We start from the raw sequence: 17,293 nt of genomic DNA, 5'->3' as shown, positions 1-17,293 counted from the left end.
TAAAATACTGTTGTGGCCCCCGCTGCAGCCAGGAAGCCTCTAGTTGGGAAACTCTGTTCTGTTCTACAGCTAACATCAATCTTCCCTGCTACGGAAGAAGACAGCATTTAGACATAAGAATTTCCTGAGAATCAATCAGGGTGTCAGACAGAGCCAGATTTCCAAGGAAGCTTGCTGATTCTTCCCTGGAAGTGCTCATTGGTCCAGGATGAACCTGAGGGCTCGTGCCTGACTGAGGACTGGACATCATGAAGCCAAAAGGTCCTTGTGGCCTTGGGATGCTAGCTGCAAAGCACTCGAGCTCCTGTAGCAAGGACCAAGGACGTCCAGTCCTCCCGGACCTCCCAGGCTCAGGGTCAGGAAGAGACGAGGGTGCTGGACCGTAAAACAAGGACCACGGAAGCACCACTTGCTCTCGGCTGAGGAACAGCCAAACATATGTTTTCACTTGCTCACCTGCTCCAGGCCTGGCCCTGACCCCCCGCCTGTGGGTCCCCCGGGATGGAGACAGGGCCAGGGCTCTCGAGCGACGGGGAGAACTCCCTTAATGACAGCAGAGAGCTGCACACATGATGCTGTCCAAGGAAACAGCGCAGCCACAGCAGAACCGAGGTTGCCCCGCTCGGCCACCAACTCAGGATGCTTTACCTCGTGGATCCCAAAGTGGGCATAGGAGTCGAAGTAATAGTCCCGCGAGGTCATCTCCTCCGGGTTCAGCAGCTTGGACATCTTGCCCCGTCCCGGGCAGCTGGGCTGAGTGGACACATGGTGGACACACTGCACAGGCTTGGCTGGGACGACGGGCTGCGGGGGCTGAGAGGGTGGGCTGCTCACCTGCGGGGAAGAGAAGGGGGCAGGTGTGAACAGCACCCATGAGGTCCTGCCCTCTGAGACTCCGCCCTCCCTCCTTCCCCCTCCCGCCCCGCCCCAAGCCGGCTCCAATCAGCCACAGCAGTCACAGCGAAGGGGCGATGGTGTCCCCAAGCTGTTGGCTGTGCTGTGTGGGATGGTGGTGTGCTACCCAGGAGCCCAACCAACCTGAATTTAACCCAGTTCCATCTCCTACTAGTGGGTGACCTGAGCCGATCTGGGCCTCAGTTTGCCTATCTGTTAAATGGGGACAATAATACCATCCCTTAGAGGCGAATAAAGGGAAAGATGTAATGGCATCACATAGCATCCCAGAGCAGAGTGGCTGGAGTATGGATTCCAGAGCCAGCCCCCCGAAACGTGAATCCCAGCCCTGCCACTCGCAGCTACACAACCTTGGACAGAGTTATTCATCTCTTGGTGCCTCAGTTTCCCCAACTCTAAAATGGGAATAAAATGGTCCGCGTGTCCTAGAGTCATCCTGAGGATTAGACAAGTTGGTATCTGGAAAGTGCTTAGAAAAGGGCCCAGCGCATCGTGAGTTTGAGTTCTTAAAATGAGTCCCACCTGCGTCCTTAGGCAGATCAAGCCCCTGGACTTCTCTCCACCCCGCAAGCAGCACCTGGCCCCCAAAATGCAGGTCTCTTAGGTTCTGGTTTCTCACACCTGTTGTCTTGCCGCTCCACCCACCCCCAGTTTCTGACTCACAGTTTTACTCTGAACTTCAGCGGAAGTTTCCTCTGAAATGCAAGCGCCCACACTGAGAGCCAGCCTCCTGCCAGCGCACTGCCCTTTCCTGGGTTCCCCGACCCTGACAGCCAGCTCAGCTCCACACCCCACAGCTGCTGCCCGGCCCTGACCAGCCCTTCGTCCTCCACGGGCTAACAGGAGGACAGAGGAGGAGACGGAAGCCCAGAGGTTCAGAGTTCACTGCAGAAGCATCGTTCTGCCAGGAGAAGAAACACCTTTCCCTGAAGTGTAGGAAATCCAGATGTGCACGGCACAGCAAAGGCCTCAAAAGGGGCAGAATTCTGAAAAATCTATTTTCAGTGATGAGTTAATATTTGTAAAGAGTTTAGAACAGTTTCTGGCATATAGTAAGTGCTCTATTACTGTTATTCTCATTACTAGTAGCAGCAGTACTCAGAGTACATTAACATCTCCCTATTCTATGCCTCAGTTTTCTCATCTGTAAGCTGGGTCAATGCAGACTTACTATCTCCTTTCTAACAAGGGAAACAGGGAGGTCCTAGAGCAAGATCAAGAAATCCGAGTCCATCCCCTCCATCGTGCTTCGGGGCACAGCCCCAAGACTGCCCAGAGTCCCAGGCTGGAGGGGAGCGAGCTGGGGAGGGTGGGGTGATGGTCCTGTTCTCCTGGTGTATCTAGGCTACAGCCTCTGGGAAATAGGCAGACTTCCCAGTTTAGCAACATCAGGTTTCAGGTCGGCACGATCCCGGGCTGTCTGGCAGCAGAGGCAACGGGCTGCCTCATTAGAATGCAGCAGGTGTGCCCACCCTCCACTTGGGATGTTGGTCACGGTCTCCAGGAGGCTAAAAATAGACTGTCAATTGCACACTCCCGTGCTGGCTGCAGTCACCTCTAAAGCTGGAGGAGGCTCTGTGCATGAAGCTCACCCCAATCATGACTCCATTTAAATATATTAAGGAGAGAGAAAGTCCCAGTTGGACCAGGCTCTTGCATGGTCAAGGTCACAGGGGCCTCCTGCACCCCTGAGCTCCATTCAACTCTGAGTTCAAGGTCCCTTTCACGGGGTCCCCTGAGATTCTTTCGCCGGTGCCAACTTACAAAGTGCCCACCACGCACCACACACCACGCATCACGCATCACGCATTGCATCACGAGGCAAAGGATGGATGGATTCAGGGTCCGTTCACCTCAATAACCACCGGTCATGGGGACAAAGAGGTGACTGTGACCCAGGCCCTGGGGCCGGAGGCTGTCAGCCCAGTTCAGTCTCCTGCAGAGGGGACTTGCGCTCTGCCCATCGGCTAACGGGGTGGCCTGTCCCAGGAGGCCGGGCCTGGGGTGGGGAACAGCAGTGGAACATGATCTCCAGGCATCACCACCCGGGCTGGTGCTTTTTATTCCACAAACACCCACTGAATGTCGGCGGCTGTGAATGCTGTATGGTCCCGTGGAAGAAACAGACGTGCGGGAACCGTGCCCTCAAAGGACGCTGTCTAGTGGAAGCGGAAGACCCCTGAGGCTCCACTGGATGATGGAGAAAGATTTGTTTTACAAGGGAAGGTCAAACAGATTGCTCTGGGGGTTCAAAGGAGAGAGAAGTCACTTCAGTGAGAGAGTCAGAGAGGCCCGGGATCGCTGGGAGCTTTCTCTGCAGATTTTGGTGGGGGGGCGACAGTGGGGGGCAGTTCTTGGAGGGTGTGGCTTCAGCAACCAGGAAAAGCGTGGAACAGCAGTGAGTGTGTCTGGGGAACTTGGCCCGGATAGTGGGAGATTCGGCTCGCAGAGATTACAGCCAGGCTAAGAGATTGTATTTTAATACGAGACAACGGGGAGCTGTTGGCAGTTTGTAACCAGGGAGTTCTAGGTTTGAGCTCTAGTTGGGGAAAACTGACGCGCTAGCAGCCTGCAGGAGGGGCAAGGGGGAAGGAAGAGGTGGGCACTCGGGCTGGGGAGGCAAGGTATGACCTCTGAGGCTGGTTCCAAAGTCCAGTCAAGAGATAACGAGCCGCTGTGGTGTCAGAAGGGCTGCCTGCAAGAGAAATAGCAGAAATAGAACCCACAGGAGTTGGCAACTGGCGGAACGGAGGGGAGAAGAGAGAAGCTGGAATCAGAGATGACTTCAACATTTCAAGCCTGGGTGACTAGGAAAGTGGTGGTGACATTAACAGAAATGAGTGAGTCAGCAGGAAGAGCCGTGTGGGGCGGGGGGAAATAATGAACTTCGATTTGGCTCTGGGAAGTTGGACGTGTCATTGCATCATATAAGGAAAGATGTCTGGCAGGCAGGCAGTGATGCCGTCCCAGGCGGTAAATACCATAAACACAGCCGAAAGGTCAATGGTAAACTGAGAAGCACGTCTCTAACATACATGGCAGACAAAGGTTAATAACCTTAATATGGAGAGAGCCCTGACAAGCCAGCCAGAACGAGAGGAACGTCTCCAATTTAACACTGGACAGAGGATCTTACAGTCGATTCACATGAGGCTAAACACAAACGGCAAATTGACGTGCTGCAAAAATATTAACCTCTCTAGAAATCGGGTAACTTCAAGTGAACACAAAAAGTTATAACTTTTAAATGCCAAATAAGCTCAAACCTCCCCCTTCCAAAAAGACTGAAACTGCATTTGTAATGGTTGCAGAAAAATAGGTGCTTGCATATACCTTTAGTGAGACTTTTGGGAAACTAGTTTGACAAAATGCCCTGAAAAGCACAAATCCTTTAACCCAGCCATTCCATTTTTGGGAATTTATCCTAAAGAAAGGATCGTGGATAATCTTGAGCACGTAGCTGTAAGAATTTTGTGACGACACTATTTGTCATGGCAGAAAATAAAGAGTCAACCTGGGGGTTCCATGAAACAGAACCGATTGTACAAACTATGGTGCGTCCACACTGGAGGCTACACAGCCACTTCAAATGTCTCAGAAGAGTGTTTAATGACAGAAACGCGATCGTGACAAACTGTGGGTTGAGGAGAACCAGTGGGAGATGAGTAGACAGGGTGATCGCATTTTTAGAATTAAAACGTTTTCATGCCTGTGACTGAGGAGGGGAAGGCACTGGGATCGGCCGCAATTGTCACGGTGCTTGTTCACGGGCTGTGAACAGTGCATGCTTTCATTCCTTGTGCTTGTTATATATATATATTTTTTAAATGTATGCCACTAACAAGTACTACATTTGTAAACAGCCAAAAGTAGAAATTTGGAAATGTGATCCCAGACCTCAGATGGGAAACTGAGGCTGGCTCTCTGGATTTGGAAAGCATCTGCAGAGTGGAGCTGAGGGGTTCACTTGGGAGAGACCGCCAGGGAGCGGGTAGAGGGAGTGAGGATGGGGCAGGGAGAGAAGCAGGAAGCATCCTTCTCGGAGGACCTTGGCGGCACCAGGGGACCCGGGGGGAGAGGCTTGGGAGGACGTGTCCTCATGCCTCCAGTTCTGTGACTGCCCCTCCTCTAAAGATGTGTGACCCAGAGACCAGACAATGGCACTAAAACAAAGCCAACCTCTGTCTAGCCTCACGTGTCCAGAGGATGCTGTGTTCAGGAAGTTGTGCAGTCGCCTCTAAAGCTGGAGGAGGCTCTGTGCATGAAGCTCACCCCAGTCTCGACTCCATTTAAATACATGAAAGAGAGAAAAAGTCCCAGCTGGACCAGGCTGTTGCACGGTCAAGGTCACAGGGGCCTCCTGCACCCCTGAGCTCCATTCAACTCTGAGTCCAAGGTCCCTTCCACGGGGTCCCCTGAGACTCTTTGTCAGGTTCTGGTAGCATATCCACATGGTGGCCTCCAGCCTTGGCCCGCCCTGCCCTGCTCTCCCCCTCCCTCCCCAGGGCCCAGGGCTGAGGGCGCCGCTCGGGTGGAAAACCTCCCGCTGCTGCCTGCTCCCAGTCTGCTCAGGGTCACCTTCCACTGAGAGGATTTGTGACTTTGTCTTCTATTCTTAGCACCAACTGCTGATCGGGACTCTTCAGATGCTGTGTCCTGCCCCCAGGCCTGGCCTTTCCCAGGGCATCTTCAGCACAGTGTTTCTCCCCAGTACTTCACCTGCGATCTCCCTGGTCCACCCCATCCCACTGCAGCGAACAGGCCCAGGCTCCTAAACGCTGAGATAGGATAAAAGGCTACGGAAACACCAAAGCTGGAGACTGGAGGATGGCTCCCTGCCGACGAGGTGTCCAGCTGGTCCTCAAAGGGTGGGGGGATTTCCATGGGCAGGGCTGGGGATTCAGGGACAGAATTTTTTTACCTAACCCCACTTGCACCTAAAAATGAGGGTAGATGATAACGATGATGATGATGATGATAATAATGGTGATGATGATGGTGGTGATGATGGTGATGATGGTGATGGTGATGATGGTGGTGGTGGTGGTGGTGGTGGTGATAGTGATGACGATAAAGATGATGGTGATGATGGTGGTGGTGATGATGGTGATGGTGATGATGATGGTGGTGATGATGGTGATGATGGTGGTGGTGGTGGTGGTGATGGTGATGATGGTGGTGGTGGTGGTGGTGATGGTGATGATGGTGGTGGTGATGGTGGTGGTGATGATGGTGGTGGCGATGGTGATGATCCCTAACAGTGACTGAGGGCCCCCTGAGTGCCAGGCACTGTGCTAAACACTTCACAAATATTATCTCATAAAAGCCTAATAATAAGTGAGGTACTGAAATTTACAGGCGGAGAAACTGAAGCTCAAAAATTCAGTCAATTGCTAAGCCCAGAGCTAGCAAGTAACAGAGCCAAGATGTGAACCATTTATTATCTGTCTGACAGCAAAGCTGTGCTCTTGACCCTGATACCGTGGTTGGGCCAGTTCAGTCCCACCAAGCTTGACAGCTCCTGCTGGGAACCAGGCCCCGTGCTCAGAAGTGGGTGGCAAAGCAAGCCCAGGCAGGAAGCCCGGCCCTGGGAGGGGAGAATGAAGGTCAAAGGCAATGTGGAAACAGAGGACAATGCCTCGGTGGAGGGTGGCACAGGTAGGCACCTCGCCAAGGTGACTGAGTTCCAAAGGGAGTGGACAGTGGGCTCCAGTTTGTAGGAAAAGCTGAGGTTCATGTGAGGAAGGGAAGGTGTCTGGGGTCACGTGCGCAAATCTAGAACTGGGACCTCTAAGAAAATAGGGGAAGGGATGGGGCGAGGAAGGAGAGGCTTTAAGGAGGGAGAGGAGTGGGGGAGACCCGAGGCGAAGGCAGACGGCCGGGGGCGGAGAGCAGCCAGCGCTTTCTGCACCAGGCAGCCGAAGCCACCCCAAGCCCATTGGGCTATAAATGGCAGTCACTGGCACTGGCCCAAGCTGTACAAATGATTTTCCCGAGAACAAAAGGCGCCCCTGGAGGAGCCAAATCCTGCTCTGTCTCCAAATGTCAAGACAGCTTTTTCTAACCTTAGTCTGTCCTCAGCATCGGCCTGCCATGCTGAGGTCCCGCAGAGGGACAGAAAGGGGCCTGCAGGGGGTGGGGGGGGGGTGCAGGGAGAGCAGAGAAGGGCGTGGGAGCAGGGGGGCTCCTGGCCCCGGTCTCACTGCATGTTCCTTCCTAGCTGCCTTCATCGTCTCCCCACCCAGCCTGGGATCACCCTTTTCTCCCCCCGTGTTTACTCACAAGACTGCCATCTTGACCGTGGTCCACGCGGTCGGTAGTGACCTGGAGCTAGATCTTCTAGCACCATCTGTCTGCCTCTAGGTAGGGGCCAGACCTCAGCTGAAGGGGGAACATTTTAAGGGTGGGTGTCGGGCAGCAGCGAGGCAGGCATGGCTGTGTCGGGCACCTGGGACTCTCCGGTCCCCCATGACCACACCACAGATACAAAGCTTTCATGCCTGCCTTTGGCCAGAGATGGGCCTGGTTCCACCCTCCCATCCACTCCCTTGCACCCGTGTTTCCTATCACCTGGGCTGAGAGACGGGGTTTCAGCAAAGCAATCCTGCAGCCAGCCTCCCCAGGAGGAAGCACGGTGCTGGAGCAGATGCCAGGACCTGGCTCACCACTCCTCCCCCTGGGACTCAGAAGCCTGCACGACTCGGGGATGGGGAGAAGGGTCTAGACACCGCTGGGCCTACAAGCTGGAGTTGTCTCCCTGTGCATCGCTCCCAGGCTTGCTCATTTGTCAACTGTCACCCTCATGCGCCCCTCTAGCGTTGGCTTTTTAAAGGCACAGACTCTCTCTAGAGCCCCCTGCGGTGAGGCCAGACACTGATGCCTGTCACAGAGCGTCAGCTGCTGTCACCAGCCGGCATCTCTCTATTATACTGTGTCCCTGACGCTAACTCTGGCGTCTCAGCAGAGCCCGCCCTCACATGCTTTTTCATCACTTCAGACTCAAGCCCCTTCCAAGGCTGTGCTCCCTGGAATCCTCCTCCCCCGGGTCCTGCCACGCACCCTCAGGTCTCACCCTCCCTCCTCTCGCCCTCGGGCTCACAGAGGGGCCTCGTGCCGTGGTCCCCGCACCGCTAGCGTCAGCGTGACCTGGGGGCTTGTAAGAAATGCACGTTCCCGGGCCTCGCTGGCAACACTAAATCAGACTCTCTGGGGTGGAGCCCAGCAACCTATTCCAACACAGGCCCGCACACGTGATTCCGCTGCATCCCGGAGACTGAGAACGGCTTGTCTGGAGTTGCGTTTTTCCACTCTGTTTCCCGCAGAACAGACACTCCTGGAACAAGGGGTTCTATGGTCAAGTGAGTTTGGGCCAAAAAAAAAAAAAAAAAAGCTAAAGAGATTTCTTTTCTTTTCCAGCTTCCTTGAGATAAAATTGACATATATCATTGTGTAAGTTGAAGGCACACAGTGTAATGATTTGATATATGTGTATGCTACAAAATATAAAGAGATTTCTTAATTGCAATCCTTTTAAGGCTTTAATTTGCTAAAATGAATCGTGAATCTCCCAGAGGGAATGAGGGTGTCTAGTGCTACCAATGTAATAGCGGCGGCATTCTTTTTCCCTGAGAGAGCTATGAACATCTCTAGAAATTAATGTTCTGCGGGAAGCCGTCTGAGGCCTCTGACTGAGGGCAGCGTTTCTCTCTTACAGTCTGTGTCAGTCACCTTGGGTGGGTGTCAGGCCCCACCCCAGACCAGCAGAATCCGTTCCTGTGAGGGTGAAGGCTGCCAGCCTGCACTTTAACAAGCCCTCCCGGGGCTCCCTGTGAAGCCCTGGTCCAGGCAAGGTTGGGGACAGCTTCTTGCCTTCTGCATTCCTCTGCGACCCCTGGCGCAGCCCTCAGAGGCCAGCCTGCCTCTGCCTCGGTGCTACTGAGGTTCCCGGACAATGTCAGAGCCGGGCCAAGGTCACCTGAAGGAGAGGCGGCCACGGGCTACGGAAAGCACCTTGGCTCTCACAGCAAAAGGACCGGGATTGGGTGAGGGCTCTGCCACCTGCAGGCTGGGTGGCCTGGGCCGGTCCCTATCCTGCTGTCACGGCCAGGGTCACAGTGTGGCTCAACTCCAAGGGCAGCCCTTGGCAGCCGTGGACGGTGTCCCGGTGCTTCCCGGCGCTTCCCGGCAGCCTCTGGCAGTCTGCTTGTGGCACAACGGCCATGCCTGCTTCACATCAGGACGGCGTTGCAGCCGCACGGCACCTGCTCTGTCTCCCAGATCTGGAACTGCTGGGAAGGCATCTACTGGAGTTGTTGCGCCTGACCTGTTTTTTAAATAAACTGGGGCTGTTTTCCAGCTATTAGTCACTTTTCCCCCAAGCCTCCACATATTGAATTCTCTTCTTATATCCTCAGATATTTTGGCTGCAAGAGATGTCAGGTTAATTGGATGCTTGGCTGCTGGCTCTTCCTCCTTAATGGGCTTACAAAGCAGACTTGCCATGTGTCCCCTCCCCTCCCTCCCTCTCCCCTCCCCAAGCCAACACGGGCCTCTCTCTCCTTTGACTTGAAGGACGTCACCAAGCACCCTCTCTGCTTCCGTTATGGACAGATGTGCAGAAAGATACAGCCAATCTCTTTCCCCACCCTCATCTTGCCTGGAGTTGGACGAAGCCTTCGTCCCAGATATGGGTCACATCATCCCTGTGGGACCTGAGCTGCGCAGGTGACTCTACACTCGGCCGGGGTCACCGTGGAGGCAGAGGGTGTCAGACGGAGGTCACACATTCGGGACACCTGTGGGTTCTGGTCTTGGTTCTCTCCCTATTCAGGTTATGATGCAAAATCCATTTAACCTCTCCGACCTTCAGTTTCTTCCTCTGTCAAATGGCAATAATTATGTGCCCTGCCTCTTCCACGGGCTTCTGTGATGACTAAAGTTGCTGTGTGTGTAAATATTCAGAGGCAATTCCGAAGTGTGATAGAGGAGAACAAGACTGGCATCTCTGGCCAACTGACTCTCTGCCCTGGTGTTATTTGGGAATGCTGCCTGGGCCCTCCTCTGGCACTGGACACAGTGGCTTTGGCTGCCCTTAGCGCTCTGTTCCTCTGGCTGCCTGATCCCTTGTCCTCACCCTCCACACCGTCTGCTGCCTGGGCTCTGCTCTACCCCTCTTCCCCAGAGCTTTCTGAGAATTATGCAGTTGCTGTCTTCAAGAACATGACCCTCATGGAAACTCAGTCATTTTCTCCAGACGCTGATACCTGGTCTCTCCTGCTCCTATTCTGGGTTCCTGTGGCATCTGTTGGTCCAAAGCTACTGGTTACGTTCTGTCCTTTTTTACTGGCAAACAGTCTCATGCAAATTGTCTCACAATTGTAGGTGTGGCTTCTACAGCCAAGAAGGAAATTCCTTCAGACTGGTACCCAGATCTTGTGTTTCACTGTTTCCCCCTTAATGCTTGGCACAGAGCTGGGGCTCAATAAGGATGTGATGATTAAAGTATCCTTACACCTCTACCAGGTCAATGTTGCCCTTCATAAATATATTATGCAAGAGTCCTTCCCACCATGCAACCAGAGACCTTTCTTTCCCCTTGAGAGGGCGGGGAGGTGGCAGCAAGGAAGACAAAACTGAGAAGAATAATCATAAGAATCCGAATAATACTCAGCACTCTTTAGAGGGTTCAGTGGTGCTCCAAATGTCTTTACCGAGAACTGTCTTATCTCCCAGGATTTCTAGGAGACGGAAATATCTTGCAAATACAGAATGCATTTACTAACCCCCATATTTCCATCCATGTAGACTACTAGTGGCTTCAAGTACAGATTCAAGTGTATTTGTAGACGCTTTTCCAACAATCTCTTCACAGCGAAGTGTTGCAAGACCAGAATTGCAGGGAATGGTGCTGAGTTTCAGAGAAACTGACTGGACGATTTAGTCCCCACAGTGGGGCTGTTCAGGACCCAAGAACTGGCCCTTCACAGAGTCTCTGGCCCCATCATCTGTCCAATAAGCCAATGGCTGGAGAAAAACGAGTTACAGAGCCACAAATCAGAAAGAAAATCACAAGTTGTAGGCCAAGACCAAAGCCACATCAGCTTAATCCAGATTCCCATCTGGTTTCCAAGGACTCCTCCGGACACTTTCCATCCAGTTCTAGGAAACCCGTTTGCTCGAAATAAATACCTTTCCACCCAGATTCTTAGCAGAAGTGACTAACTCCTTTAATCAGAGGTTCCAGTGTATTTACTGAAAATACTGATGTTCCAGCTAGAAAGGGAACAATGTCAGCCACCCAGTAATATCCAGATCTACTCCAAAGGTGGCCTCAAATTAGCCAATGACAGATCCCAGGAATCTGGATTTTTCAAAGCACTCCCAGGCAATTCTGACGGTCAGTTTAAAAGCTGAACAAAACATGTGAAATAACAGTTTTCAAGACACTGAACATCAGGCAATGAAAAACTGTACCTTTGAAAGATGACAGACAAACAAGGCAAACCCTATGATGCCTCAGCTTATTGCCTGGTATATCTGAGCTGGGTTGTAGGAAGTGGAAACCCAGGCAGAGTGAGGCATCTTCCTTGGTGGAAGAGACAGAGGTGGGAATCAGGAAAGCAAGACAGCTAGAGTTTGAAAGGCAGAGTGCTGGAGGGTAGAAGACTCTACAGAGAGGGGGCTTTGGAGATCTGGAGTGAGTGCCCCTCAAGTCTTCAGCTGAGACTGACCAAATTATGCATGTGAAGAAACTACCTGAGACCAGGAAAATAACGACAAAGAAGATAAAGGGACGACTTTACGGTACTCACATAGGGCCAGTAAAGGGTTCTTGTCTCCCCAAGCCAGAGTGGAAAAACCTCATAATTCATGAATACTCAGAAGAGTTTTTTCCCCCCTCAGTGGTGGAAAATTAGCCCTAGGTTAAAGATTGCTCTGATTCCACCTAACAAAGCTTAAAAGCAAGACCTGAAAGGGTTAAACTCTCCAAGTGATTTAACTGCATCCCAGAACTAAGCTTAGAAATACAAAATATCCAAAAAGTATCCAGCTCCCAACAAGGTGTGGATTCCACAATGTCTAGCATTCAGTCAAAAATTATCAGGCTTGCCAAAGACGTGGGAAAATACTACCTATAATGAGGAGAAAAATCAATCTCTCCAGATCAACCTAGAAAGGACAAAGATGATGAACTTAGTAGACAAACTCTTTAGAATTATTACTGTAACTGTATTTCACATGTCCAAGAAACTAGAGGAAAGATTAAGTGTGTCATGTGGCGACACAGAAGGTAGAAAATGAACTTCTAGAGATAAAAACTATATGTGATTTAAAAACATACACCGGATTAGATTAATAGCAGATTACATGTCACAGAAGAAAAGATTGACACAGGCAATAAAAACTACCCAAAATAAAACACAGAGAGAAAAAGATTGGAAAAAAAAGCTAAACAGAGCATCAGTGAGGTGCGGAAGAACTTCAAGTGACTTAGTACACATGTGACTGTGGCAACCAAAGGAAGGGGAAACAGAAAAATACTTAATGAAACATTGAAATGGTGGCTGAAATTTTCCAAATTGACCAAAACCATAAACTTATAGATCCAAAAAGCTCAGCAAACCCTGAGGAAAAGAAATTAGAGGGAAAAAACCACACCAAACTATATCACAATCAAATTGCTTAAACCATTGATAAATAGAAAATCTTAAAAGCATCCAGGGGCGGGGGATAAAGATATGTTACATACAGAGGAACTAATATAGGAATGACAGCCAACTTCTTATAAGAAACAACACAGGAAGACAGGACAGCACCACCTTTAAAATACAGAAAGGAAAAAAAAACCTCTCAACTTGGAATTTTATACCCAGTGAAAATATCTTTCAAAAATAAAGGCAAAGGGCTTCCCTGGTGGCGCAGTGGTTGAGAATCTGCCTGCTAATGCAGGGGACACGGGTTCGAGCCCTGGTCTGGGAAAATCCCACATGCCGCGGAGCAACTAGGCCCGTGAGCCACAACTACTGAGCCTGCGCGTCTGGAGCCTGTGCTCCATACCAAGAGAGGCCGCGATAGAGAAGAGGCCCACTCACCGTGATGAAGAGTGGCCCCCGCTTGCCACAACTAGAGGAAGCCCTCGCACAGAAACGAAGACCCAACACAGCCAAAAATAAATATTAAATAAATAAATAAATAAAAGATTACTATTAAAAAAATAATAAATAAAAAAATAAAGGGAAAGTACAGATTTGTGTAGACATACAGAGGTGAAAGATTTCATTATCCACAGGTCTACATTATAAGAAATGTTAAAGGGCATCCTTTGGGCAGAAGGAAAATGATACCAGATGGAAATCTGGATCCACACCAAGAATGAAGTGCTCTGGAAAAGTAACTTTTATGGATAACCATAAAAGACCTTTTCCTTATTATTTAAATCTCTTTAAATGATTATTAAAAAATTAAAAAATAATAACGTCTTCTAGGATTTATAACATAGGTAGGAATAAAATGTATGATAGCAATAGCACAAAGGCCAGAAGGGAAGGAATGGAAGTATACTGTTGTATGATTCTTATAGTACATGTGAGCTGCTGTAATATTACTTGAAGAGAGACTATGATAAGTTCAATATACTTACTACAAACTCTAGGCAGCCACTTTATAAAAGCACAAAAAGTTATACATAATAAGCCAGCAAAGAAGATTAAATGGAATCTTAAGAAATACCCAAGTATCGTCCCCCAAAAAAGGCTTAAAAAAGAGCGCAAGTGTAACAAAGAACAGATAAGTAATATAGAAACAAATAGCAAGATGGTAGGTTTAAACCCTACAGGATCAATATAATATTTATAATTACATTAACTATAAATGGTCTGAACACCTCAATTAAAAAACAGAGGTTATCATATTAGATTTTCAAAACAACCATATGCCTCCCTGTTTGAAACTTACTTCTAACACAAAAACAGTTTTTAAAAAAGGATGAAAAACAGTATACCATGTTAACTCGAATAAAAGGAAAGCCGGAGTAGCTATAAGACTATCAGAGAACGTAGATTTCACAGCAAATAATATCAGGAAAACGAGGATCTCTTCATAATGATAAAGTGGTCACTTCATCGAGTAGACACAGCAATTTCAAATGTTTATTCATCTAATAAAAGAGATGCAAAATATATGAAGCAAAAACTGATAGAACCAATCATTAGGGAAATGCAAATTGAAACCACAAGGAGACCCCACCTCACACCCATTAGGATGGCTAATAATTAAAGAAAACAAAAAAACGGGAAAATAAGTGTTGGCAAGGATGTGGAGAAATTGGAAACCTTTTGCACCGAGAATGTAAAATGCTGCAGCCACCATGGAAAACAGTTTGGCACTTCTTCAAAAAATTAAAACTAGAATTACCATATGATCCAGTAATTCCATTTCTTGGTATATGCCCGAAGTAAGTGAAAGCAGGGTCTTGAAGAGATATTTGTGCACCCATGTTCATAGAAGCATTATTCATAATAGCTAAAATGTGGAAGCAACCCAAGTGTCTATTAATGGAAGAATGGACAAGCAAAATGTGGTCTATACATACAATGGACTGTTATTCAGCCTGAAAAAGGAGGGGAATTCTGACACAGGCTACAACATGGATGAACTTTGAGGACGTTATGCTAAGTGAAATGAGCCAGACACAAAAAGACAAATACTGTATGCTTCCCCCTACATGAGGCACTTAGATTAGTCATATCCATAGAGACAAGTAGAATGGTGGTGGCCAGAGGGTGGAGGGGAGAACGGGAGTTATTGTTTAATGGGCACAGAAGTTCAGATTTGCAAGACGAAAAGAGTTCTGGAGATGGATGGTGGTGATGGTTGCACAACAATGTGAATGTACTTCATACCATTGAGCTGTACCCTTAAAAATGATTAGGACAGTTAAGTTTTATATTATGCGTATTTGACCACAATGAAAAAAATGGAGAAAAAAATGGATAGAAGCAGAAGGAAAAATAGACAAAACCTGATTATTCTGGTGGCTTGAAAACCATTAAAATAAGCAATCCTTGGATTTAAAGCCTATGAAATCTGGATGCAGCATTTCCCATTTTATCTTTCCTATCCCTTTCAAAATTCCTGAATCAAGAGACTTGGCTGGGAGTGGTGGTGAATACAACACATTAAACGTTTACTTGTCAAATGAGCACTTCAGTGCAAATTCACTCACAAGGTCCCTTCACTCCTGAGAGGAGGAAGAAAGTATGTTGTTATAATGATGGGAAAGAGGATGCAGACAAGCCCAAGAGGCCATTTTCCCAGGGCATACCTGTGGCTCAGAGACAACAAGTCACTGGTTCAAGGTCATAGAGTCAGAAACTGGTGGAACGTGGAGTCAGACTCAGGAGGGACAGTGCTCCGAGGCCGAGACTCTGAGGGGCAGGAAACCAGTAATGGCAGCCCTGCCTCCACAAAAACACTTTCCCGGCAAAGTCATCCCACTCAGGTCCCACCCTGCAGCGCTCTGGACCCTCTTAAGCACCTGGTCATTTTCCCCATTGAACACAAACATCTGTCCCTCTCGTGAAGCACCCCACCCTGGACCCCATCTCCAACAAACTGGCGAGGGCCCGTCTTTATGTAGGTTCGTAAAAGACCTTGAAGAGGCAAGTGTCTGACTGGGCAGCTTGTGAAGGTTCAGCGACCCTCAGCCCCAGAGCAAGGACCACGCGATGAGCGAAGGCCACGCTGGGACCTGGGAGCTCTTTCTCCAGCCCCGGCTTTGCCCCTGCCTCGCTGGGCATCCTTGACCAACCTTTACCCTCTCTGGCCTTGGATTCCCATCCGCGGAAAGTGGCGGCACCGGATTCGAGACTGTGGATCAAGCAGACATGTATGCGGAGACCGCGTGGGCCACATGGAGAAGCGGGGGGGGGGGGAGGGTGGATGCGGACACCCCTGTGGGAGCAGGAACCGGGAGGCCAAATGAAACATCTGTGCAGGGAGGTCTGGCCCATGTCCTCCTGTTACTTCTCAGCATTGTGCTTACACCTGGGGCACTGAAGCCCAGAGAAAGGAGAAGATCCGTGGAAGACGAGCCCAGAAAAATAGGAGCACAGCCCTGAGAAGCCAGCTGGGAGGAGAGCCTGGGCTGGTCACAGTCACCAAACACAGAAAACAGAAACCACCGGAGCCCAGGGCAGTGCCCGGCGCTGACAGAGCCTGTTCCCCAGAGCAGGCCGGAGGAGGACCCAGCCACGCCAGTCCAGCCACGCAAGGCTGGGGGAAAGGGACGGCGGCTGAGGTAGCGGGGGTCAGTGAGAGCAGTGGTCCTCAAACCCCGGGGGACATCCCACTCCTGGAGAGGGGACTGCGGGCCCCACCCCCCAGCCTCGGAGCCGGTCAGTCTGGGGCGGGGCTGAGAATCTGCATTTCTCCCAAGTTCCCAGATGAGGCGGGCGTGGCTGGTCCAGGGATCCCACCAGTAACCAGCAGGCGCTTGGGTCCTGGGACATGGCTGCTTGTGTTTGGAACCAGCATCCGCCACTCCCTTGCTCTGTGACTCGGGGACATTCACTGCATCTTTCTGAGTCGCAGTTCCCTCTCTCGCAAGCCAGGGACATTATTAGCATCTACTCTCAGGATTATTTAAGAATGAAATTAGATTATCTATGGAAAGAGATTGGGAAGATGCTTGGGGCAGAGTAAGTGCTGGGTGAACACCATCAAGTATTTCTGTTCGTAAGAGCAGCTTCGCGGAAGCCCCCGGTGCTGGTAAGATGACCCCACGGTGACCTCTACGTGTCAGGGGTCAAGAAGAGAGAAGTTACTGGAGCCCAGAGGTGGCGAGGGCTGCGTGAGAGGCTACGTGGAAGCCTCGGTTTAGGGGAAGAGTGGACGGTGGACCCTACGGGGAAGGAGCTGGAGGAATAGCTGTTCTGAGCTCACGCCCCTCCCTGCTCTGATCTGCGGATGCTCCCGTTGGCGGCCCCCCAGCTCACAGCAGCCCACCGTGGAACCCTGCCCGCCAGCAGCCTTGGGGAGCTGGGGTGGGACGGGAGCCTGTTGATCCAGTCCACGCCGTTCAGCTTTCTGGGGCTGAGAGCAGGCTGGAGAAGGATGGAGAGCACATGAGGGGAGCAGATGTAAGACCCCAGCACGCTTGCACATCGTTTCGTGCATACCCCTCCCCCTGGGGCAGGGTGACCCCCTAATCCAGCCATGTTGGGCATCCCCAGTGAAAGAGCTGGGGGGCTCGGAAAGGCTCCAAGGCTCTGGGTGAGCAACTCCTCTCCAAACCACATCCTGCGGCCAGAAATACCAGCCATACCCCAGCACGGATCTGGTCCCCGGCACGGGATCCCAGCAAGGTGAGTGGGAGGGT

General features: G+C 50.5%; 1 protein-coding gene across 2 annotated transcripts in view; it reads right to left on the bottom strand.

Annotated features, from left to right (window-relative positions):
* The window catches only part of PRMT8 (protein arginine methyltransferase 8), an 84,147-nt gene that overhangs the window by 50,407 nt on the left and 16,447 nt on the right, over nt 1-17,293 (bottom strand). For both annotated transcript variants that reach the window (XM_082352890.1, XM_082352891.1), the window contains one exon: nt 649-834. In XM_082352890.1, coding sequence (XP_082209016.1) covers nt 649-834 — 186 coding nt within the window. The remainder of the gene's footprint in view (nt 1-648; nt 835-17,293) is intronic.

The sequence above is a fragment of the Balaenoptera borealis genome (genome assembly GCF_965194805.1).
Source record: "Balaenoptera borealis genome assembly, chromosome: 13".
Taxonomy (NCBI): domain Eukaryota; kingdom Metazoa; phylum Chordata; class Mammalia; order Artiodactyla; family Balaenopteridae; genus Balaenoptera; species Balaenoptera borealis.
This window is presented reverse-complemented; position numbering and strand designations above follow the sequence as displayed.